This window comes from Callospermophilus lateralis, chromosome 4 (assembly GCF_048772815.1).
Source record: "Callospermophilus lateralis isolate mCalLat2 chromosome 4, mCalLat2.hap1, whole genome shotgun sequence".
NCBI classification, from domain to species: Eukaryota; Metazoa; Chordata; class Mammalia; order Rodentia; family Sciuridae; genus Callospermophilus; species Callospermophilus lateralis.
Genome location: NC_135308.1, coordinates 69423146 through 69432947, shown reverse-complemented (window position 1 = coordinate 69432947; position 9802 = coordinate 69423146). Strand labels below are relative to the sequence as shown.

General features: G+C 41.2%; 1 protein-coding gene across 1 annotated transcript in view; it reads right to left on the bottom strand.

Moving 5' to 3' along the window:
• Positions 1–8603, bottom strand: part of Galnt8 (polypeptide N-acetylgalactosaminyltransferase 8) — a 52297-nt gene extending 43694 nt beyond the window's left edge. Inside the window, exons 1-2 of the mRNA XM_076855288.1 lie at positions 8393–8603; positions 3610–3913 (exon numbers count right to left, since the gene is read on the bottom strand). Of these exons, the coding sequence (XP_076711403.1) occupies positions 3610–3913; positions 8393–8603 (515 nt within the window). The remainder of the gene's footprint in view (positions 1–3609; positions 3914–8392) is intronic.
• Positions 8604–9802: the final 1199 nt, after the last annotated feature.

The window sequence follows — 9802 nt, the reverse complement described above, 5'->3', positions numbered from 1 at the left end:
AATTGATCTAGGCCATTTATATTCTATAAATTGATAGGCCATCCCTATCAAAATCCTGTTGTTTTTTTTTTCAGAAATTAATAGGTGAATCCTAAAATTCATAGAAATTCATGTACCTAAATAGACAAAACAATCTTAAAAAATAAGAAATGTTGAAAACTCACTTTATTGCATTTTGAAACTTGCCACAAAACTAGTGTTACCACGGTCTGTCATTATCATAAGGGTCAAGTAAACATGAGGCAAACAGAATTAATTGATACCTAGAAATAAACCTTTGTGATTCTGCCCAATTGATTTCAACAAGAGTACCAAGAGAACAAATGTGGCAAAACTTATCTCTTCACTGGAGGATGGTGGGACAGCAGGATAATGATCAGACCACATCCAAAAGAATAAAGTTGGACTCCTATACCACATTCACATTGCCATATATAAAAATTCACATAAAATGGCCCCCAGATTTTAAGACTGAAACTACAGAACTCTTGGAAGAAAACATAGGTGTAAATCTTCGTTACCTTGCCTTCAACAATAGTCTCTTATATATGACATCGAAAATACAAGCAACCAAAGAGAAAATGGATAAATTGGACATCATCAAAATTTAAAACATTTGTGCCTCAATGAAGACCACCAGGACAGCGAATAGACAACCCATATACTAGGAGAAAATATTTGCATGTTTTTAATAGGAATTTATATCTAGGATATATAATGAATAATGGCATATAAACCAATTTTGAAAAGGAGGCATCTCTGAATTTCTCCAAGGAAAACATACAAATGGTAAATAAACGCATGAAAAGATGTCCATCATCATTAGGCCTTCAAGAAATTGAAAACAAAATCACAATGTGATATCACTTCACACTCATCAGAATGACTAACTAAAATTTAACACAAATAATGCCAGATGTGGTAGCACATGCCTATAATTTCAGCGGCTCAGGAGGCTGAGGCAGAAGGATCATGAGTTCAAAGCCATTCTCAGCAAAAGCAAGGCACTAAGCAACTCAATGAGACCCTGTCTCTAAATAAAATACAAAACAGGGCTGGGGATGTGGCTCAGTTGTCCAGTGCCCCTGAGTTCAATCCCTGATACTGAAAAAAAGAAAGAAAGAAAGAGACACAAATAATAACAAATGTGGGTGATAATGTGGAAAAATCAAGACTCTTATACATGGATGGTTGGAATATAAAATCATGCAGTCATTTTGGAAAATAGTCTGACAGTTTAATGTGGTTATCATATGACCCACGAATTCAACTTTTAGACTGCACCCAAGAAACACAAAGTTATTGGTCAATACAAACACTTGCTGTCTTCATAGCAACACTATTCATAATAGTCCAAAGTAGAAACAATACAATGTGTATCAACTGATGAATAAATAAAATATGGTACTTTAGACAAAGTAACCTCATTTGACAATATCATGTTAAGTGAAATAAGCCAATCCCAAAAAAACCAAAGGTCAATGTTCTCTCTGATTATGTAGATGCTGACTCACAATAAGCTGGGCAAAGGGAGGAGTGGAGGTTTACCAACTTGGACAGGGGAGAATAGAAGGAAGGGAGGGGAAATGGGAATAGGAAAAACAGTAGAATTAATCAGATATAGCTTTCCTATGTTCATATATGAAGACACCACTAGTGTAACTTCACATCATGTACAACCACAAGAAGTTATTCTAGTTAATCAAGATAGTAAAGTTAATATAATGTATACAGTTTTACTTAACACACTAATAAATTATATTTCAAAGTCATAGTTAAAATATAAAATATCCAACCTAGTTGCCCTTTAACAGATTAATGGGTAAAGAAAATGTTGAAATATTAATAGAGTATTAATCAGCCATAAAAAAGAATGACTTTATGATATTTGCCAGCAAATGGATGGATCTGGAGACTATCATGCTAAGTGAAATAACTGATCCCCCAAAAAAACAAAGGTTAAATGCTTTGTCTGATATGTGGAAGCTAATCCACAAAAGGGGGAAGGTGAGGGGGAGATAGAAGTTCAGTAGATTAGACAGTGGAGAATGGAGGGAAAGGTGGGGGGATACAAGAGGGAAAGGCAGTAGAATGAATCTCATGTAATTTCTGATAGACCCAACCTGTTCTTAAAATTGGGAGCCATCTCGCCACAAAGCCATGAAAAGATAATTTCAGCTTTACTATAAATTACTGCAAATTCTGAACCTGCTTGGAATGCCTGCCCATGCCTTGAACTCACCCATGCCTGGCTCTCTGACCAGATAGCAGCCCTCTCTGAAACTTTAGTGATGCCTCACAAATCTTGGCCTTCCCTGGCCAGACAACAACCCTCTCTGAGGCTCTAATGGTCCTCATAAATTCTGATGTTGGGGCCAGCAAAAAATGTAAACTACCATTAGTGTGATGCTTGTCAGAGTTCTGTTATCTGTAACCCCCCTTTGTGTAACTTTCTGGGCTATAAAGCTGGGCTGCCAGAAAGCTGGGGTGCTGTCTTGTTCCCGCGGTTTTGGGAGGGAGAGGCAGCCCGGCCGGTCGAAATAATAAACTTGCTTTAATTTGATTTTAATTGGAGTCAGTGGTCTTTTCTTGCATTCTGATCTAACAATTTCCCATAATTTTTAGTATGTATATGAAAACAACACAGTGAATCCCACCATCATGTATCATGAGAATGGGATCCTAACTAGAATAAGATATATTCCATGCTTGTATAATTATATAAAAATGGATTCTGTTGTCATTGATATTTAAACCGAACCAATAAAAATATACAATTTTTGTTAGTTCTATTTAAAAAAGGAATGAAGTATCAATACATGCTGTAACACTTGAAAATATGATGATAGTCTTTTTAAAAAAACAGTCACAAAAGACCCTATATTATATGATCCCATTTATGAGAAAGATCCAGAATAGGCAAATTCATAGAGACAGAAAGTACTTTAATGCTCTCCAGGGGAGTAAGAAGTTGTGGAGAAATGGAAAGTGGCTGACACTGATACGGGGTTTCTTTTTTTAGTGAAGAAAAAGATTTAAAATTCATTGTGGCGATGGTGCACAACTCTGAATATACTAAAATCACTTAAATTGCATACTTCAAATGGGTGAATTGAATGGTATATGAATTGTGCCTCAACAAAGATGTTACTTTTTTAAAAAATTATGAAGAAAGATGGGCAAGGCAGAAAAGAAAAAAAACAATGAGGAATAAAAACAGAAAGTCTCTAAAAATTATATTTAAAAACAAAGGATTCAAGCAGAGAATTGGAGGAAAGTACGAAAGGAGGAAATAGAGCTGCTAACTTTGGGGTGACATGCACAAGTCTTTGTTCAGCCCTGGCATCCTCATCTGTAAAATCATTGGTTAGACCCATTGTATCAGAATTCCCAAGGATCACCATTTCTCTACACCTCTGTTTATCTCCAATGTTCACCAAGCTGCTGTTGCAAAAGGGATTAAACACAAGAACTCTCCTTATCCCCTTCTCCAGCAATCCCTCACTCCCCCCAACCCTCTTTCCAACCCTGGACTTTTATGGCTTCCAAAACTCAGACCAAATCAGACAGAGGTCCCTAGAACCTCCCACCAACCCTCATCCGTCCCACCTGGAATCTCGTGTGTCCATGAGGGTGCGATTGTGAGGCAACTGGTTGCTGAGGTAGACGTTGTAACCAAACTTCTGGAACAGGTCCTCAGCCTCTTTCTGCTGGGCTTCAGAAAGCTTGTCGCCCCACTGCTTGAAGAGCGGTGAGTTCAGGAAGAGTTTCTTTGGGGGTCTGTTCTGCCGCTTCTCTGTCTCCCTCTCAGGGGTTTCCACTGCCTTTCGAGCAGGGTGAACTTCATCTTCTATCCCCTTTTGTGTATGGTCCTTGTTTTCTTGTTGCTTCATAACCAGTTGCATACCATCTTCTGCAGATGAAGAGGATGGGGTGGGAGAGAGCAGATAAAACAGTTTACTCGATCCTAATTATCTGGGCATTGCTTTCATTCCTAATTTATGTAAAACGGTTTTCTCTTTGCTATAAATTTGGATCCTAAATAAGCCAAACAACCTGTGTGTAGCGGCATGGTGGAGCCTTTAAGAAGTGAGGCCCAGTTGGAAGCTTCCAGTCATGTGGGGCTGTGCCTTCAAGGGGGATACTGAGACCCTGACATCCCCACCCCACCCCACCCCTGTCTCTCTCTCTCTTCTTCTCTCAAAGGAATGGCAAACTAACACACTCTGCAGATTTTTAATTTATGGCTCTTGTCCCAGAGAATGTGATGGGTCAAGTGAACTTGTCAGAGCCGTGCAAGGCTGTCCTGGCAAAGCACACGCTAGGTCCATCTCTCTCTCTGCAGCTTCAACAAAACTTGTCTGTCCATTTAAGGCTACTCAAATTGCTGCCATTGACCTGAGAAATAAATAGATAATCAAATAATGTATTCTCAGAATTAAGCCTAAGAAATATTTATATCAGAATCATCAACTGTGGTTATTTTAAAAAGTAGATATCCAAGCCTGTGTTCAAATCTACTAAATCAGAATCTTGGGGCCAGGGGAGGTTACCAGAGTTTGCATTTTAACAAATCAAGAAGTAATTCCTCTGTACAGTGAAATGTGGAGTCACATTATACTACACTTCTAGTAGCTGACAAAAGCAAATCTACTCTAACCAGCACCACCATCGTCCACCTTCCCTTTCCCTTCTCATTTGATTCACCAAGAACTTTTAGGCAGGAAATGTCCAATGTGGTTGGCCACAAGAAAGACTTCAACAGCTTGTTAAAAAATACAGAATCCCAGGACTTCCCTGAAGATGCTTACTCCAGATAGCGCTAATGTTCATATTCATTTGAGGAACACAGACTTAACTCAAAAGAATAAACAGAGTGACAGACCCAGGCAGAGGACTTCTCATACAGAAGAGGTCTTTCAGGATCTATAGTACCAATAGTAAAAATGATGCTTTGTGTTTGGAAAATGGCCTACAAACTTCAAAGCTCTTTCCCATCCATCATTTATCTCACCTTTATAACAACCCTATAAGATTTGTGCTGGAGAGTCTTAACATATATGTACCTTGAGCTCAATCTACAAATGCAGCAGAAAAAGAATGCAAAAGTAATGAGTCCAGTGCTTAGTGATTGTGACATTCCTGGGCATTAAACATCGAGTAACCAAAGGTCTTGGCTATAGGACCACTTAGCTCCCACTAATCCTCCCCTAAACCCCCCATTAAATTTCAACCAGACTGAGGGATTAACTTCAGCCCATCCAGCATCTCCCTGAACATTAGAAGGGAATGCCCTCTTTTCCTGAATAATTGCTACCCAGGGTCACCAGGATGGTTCCACTGTGTGAAATTTTTCTGGGTAAACGCAATCCCATACCACAGAACAAGGCTTAGTGACAGGATTTGGGCTGTATTTCAGATCCATCTGTAGCCCTTCCAAGGGAAAACAGGGAAGTCCAAAACGGGGAAGAAAATGTTAAGAAGATGACAGAAGATTGGCCCTGGATAAAGGAAAAGGAGAAGAAGAATCAATTAAAGCGTCCAAGGCAAAAAGAGAATGGTTGAAGCAAACTTGGGAAGAGATCTAAATGGCAAGGTCTGCCAAAGAAGGGCTGTGGAAATACCATGAATATTTGCTCAGGTGGGAAATAAAAGCATAATGTTTCAAGTGTTCCAATTGAGTATTATTATTATTCATACATTTCTGTGTTAAGCACATAAGGGTCACAGGGTGGTACTGAGTTCTCCTTGCCTCAAACAAAACTCCCCTACTTTCCTCTTTGGGGTGGCACCTAATTTTTTTTTCTTTCATTCACTACTGTCAGTGGGAACTGAAAGTCTAGAGTCAATTTGAAAATTGCAGACATTCCGGCAAGATGAATATAGTGCCACTAGACCATTCCCATGATTGACATGAAAATGTTTACGGCACAAAGGAGACACACCCAATGATATTACTCTGGTGGGGCTTTTAAGAGCCCCAAGAAAGGGTCCAACAACTGGTTTAGAGTCACTTGTCCCTCTGCCAACAGGGATATGATTATCATCATGTGTTTGCTTTTACTCTTGATAGACTTACCTAATTGAAGATTGACCTAAATGTTCCTATTGACTTATGGTTTTCTTCAATCTTTCCGAAACCCTGAAGGCAGTGAGCAACCAGGATGTTAGGCAAGAGCTGTAAATTTAAAATCTGGAGCATGTGTTAACTTGCCATTCCTATGACAAATAATTAGTTTATAAAGAGAAAAGAATTAATTGATAAAGAAATTATTAGATAATTAGTTTATAAAGAGAAAAGTTTCATTTTGGCTCACAGTTTTGGAGGTTTCAGTCCATGGTTACTTGGCCTGTTGCTTTGGGGCCTATGGTGAGACAGGGGAGGGTACAGTGGAGGGAACTACTCAGATCATGGCAGCTGGTAAGTGAACAGAGACAGGGAGTGGGGAGGGGTCAGGGTCTCAGTACCTCGCTTGAGGGCACAGCCCACATGACTGGAAGTTTCCAACTGGGCCTCACTTCTTAAAGATTTTCCATTACAGGATGAACTGTGGGACAGAAGAGCATTTGTGATCTGGAAACAGGTCCCAGAAGACACTGTAAGGTTCAGCTCTGCTGGGAAGGGTCTCTGACACTACATCACTTTAGACTGAAAAAATCATGGCATCAACAAGATGAGATAGAAAGATAGAAGTGGTCATTGCAAACAAATAAAAGAAAGTAAGTTGGTGGCTCTGGATGGCTCCTCAGGGCATGTCATGTCTCTGCTGAGTAAAGACTCCTGCCATGCTGAGGTTCAGGGGAAGGGGGCGACTGCAGTAGAAGGAACTAAGGGTCCCATGGGAGAGTCCTGGTATGGTCTAGGTTCTCCTACAAGGAGTGGCAGTGGCTCCGGGGTCACCAGCCTGGGTCCACAAGCTCCTAGTGAAGCCTGCTGCACAGATTCGCATGTGCAGTGTTCCACCCAACTGGGGAAGCCAGGGCTTCCGAGCCAACATCTTCCCTCTGTTTCACCCACACTCTAGCCTGTCTCACTCTTCCCTTCATCCCTGTGCACCTGTACTTTTCTCTCTCCTGCTTACACTCACTTGTTCACTTATTCATTGAGGTAATTTCCATGTGTGAATAGAAATGAAAGGGGAATGCACAGCTACATCCATGGAACGACCCCCCACGGGACCTGCTTTCCAGAGAATTGCATCACAGCAAAATGTACTGAGTGTAAACAGGGTGTGGAGGGCGCTGTGGGTGTTTCGTGCCCCACCTTCTTTTATCCTCTCCCCCACCCCTTCTCACTTTCCCTTTTTTCCTCTTGTCTCCACAAGTTCTCAACCTCTCTCCCTAACCACTTCTTTTTTCCTTCTCTTCCATCCTCATCACTTTTCTCCTGTCTTGCCCCACTTCCCTCTCTCTGACTTTCCCTGATTTATTCCCTCCCTTTCTTTTTCTCTTCCTGTCTTTCCTCCTTCCATCCCTCTGCCTGAGCCTTGGTAATATTCATTTCCCATTTAAAAAGACCTTGACCAGCTCCAACAGCAAGCCCTTGATCTCTGTTACCTGGGGAGCAGGGAAAATTGTCACTTCTCTCACTGAAGTCAGAGGCACAGGTACATATAATTCAAAGGAGTTAACCAGTCTTACAAACCAAGCCCAGGATGTGTTGGAATCCTATCCAGAACGTTAAATGAAGAGGTTAAAACTGGACATATATCACTTTCTGCATGTTCCCAACCCTGTGAAGTCAGGCAGCTCTCTATAATTATCATTTTCATTATCATTGTCTCCATTTACAGATTCGAAGTCTGAGACTGAGAGAGATAAGCACTTACTCAAAGTCACACCACCATAGCAGCCATATCAAGATTTGGCCTTCGGCCCTCTAACAATGCCTCCATGCATTCATGATAGGAGCTCCCAGGAAATTGGAAGCACCCTTTACCCTAGACACAGCCACCTCTCATTAACAACCCTGTCATACATTGGCCTAAAGATAGGGCTGATTCCTGAGCCTAGATTCCTAGATTTCTGAGTCTCTTGGGGTCCTTATTCTGAGCTTCAGTCTCCCTGCCTGCATGTATGCAGATGTGATCATGCATATGCACAAACATATACACACACCCCACTTTCATACACACTCTGCTCTCCTCCCTCAAATCATCTTCTCTAAACTCCCTCTCCTACCACCTATTTCTCAATGCATCCCATCAGACTCTGATGCCTGAAAAGGCAAATGAGAGATGAGAATGTGGCTTCTCACCCATTTTCCTCCACACCCTTTTTTTACTAAGTGTCCCCAAGTATACACTCACATGCATGCTCACACCCACACATACTTGCATGCACCATACACACACACACACACATCCCCTCCAAATTAGCATGCTGAACTTACTCAGATGCTGCAGATCCATTTCCAAACGAGACAGTCTCTTGATCATGGCTCCGTCCCACTCTGGTGGGGGCAAATGAAACTCCTTGTGTAGATGCCCCAGAATCAAGTTTTGTAAAGTTTCCTTCGTATAAAATACCAGAAAGATGTTGACAGCAATGACCAGAATCAGCCCAATGCAGAAGCCTTTGGGGAAGTTTCTCCTGAGGATCATCTTGTGCCTGTGGCTCTTCCACTCCCTGCAGGGCTGAGCAGTCACTGCCCAGTGGAGCTAAGATCCTAATGCGCCAAGCTTTGTCTCTGGTGACTGCACGAATGGCAACCTGCCTGCTGAGCCAGATTTTCTCTGGCTGGGAAAACTGTCACAAGCTGCCTGGCTTTCTCCTGAGCAGTGTCAGGTGTGGGGAGTGTGTCATGGCAGTTGCCCAGTGACTGGTAAGTGACCTAGGCACACCTTTATCTGCTTCAGAAGTGAGGTGATTGCACTTTCCTGGCACAAGCTCAGGCTGCTGGGGTGAGAGGCTAATCTTTATCTGTCTGTGTTTGGTTTTAATGTTCTCTCTCCTTAGCAAAGTGACCTGGGAAGTTCTTTGCTAGAATCTTTAAGGTCTGGTCCTGTGGGTATCAAAGGGGATAAATAGGATGGAAAAGGAATCTGCAAAGTGGGAAGTTGGACTGTATACTGTTGTTGGGGTTTTTTTTCTCTTTGCATTCATATTTTTATTTTATTTTTCAAGATATAGAATTTATTGTGGGATAAATTTTTTTATTTTTTTAAATAAATGACAGCAGAATGCATTTCAATTCTTATTACACATATACAGCCCAATTTTTCATATCTCTGGTTGTATATAAAGTATGTTGACACCAATTTGTGTCTTCATACATGTACTTTGGATAATGATGTCTATCACATTCCACCATCCTTGCTAACCCCCTGCCTCCTCCCTTTCCCTCCCATGCCTCTGCCCTATCTAGAATTCCTCTATTCCTCCCATATTCCTCCTCCCTACCCCACTATGAATCAGCCTCCTTATATCAGAGAAAACATTTGGCATTTTTTTTTGGGGGGGGGGGAATTGGCTAACTTCACTTAGCATTATCTTCTCCAATGCCATCCATTTATCTGCAAATGCCATGATTTTATTGTCTTTCACTGCTGAGTAATATCCCATTGTGTATTTATGCCATGTTTTTTTTTTTTTATCCATTCATCCACTGAAGGGCATCTAGGTTGGCTCCACAGTTTAGCTATTGTGAATTGTGCTGCTATAAATATTGATGTGGCTGTGTCCCTGTAGTATGCTGATTTTTAAGTCCTTTGGGTATAGACCAAGGAGAGGGATAGCTGGGTCAATTGGTGGTTCCATTCCCAGATTTCCAAGGAATCTCCATAACGCTTTCCATATTGGC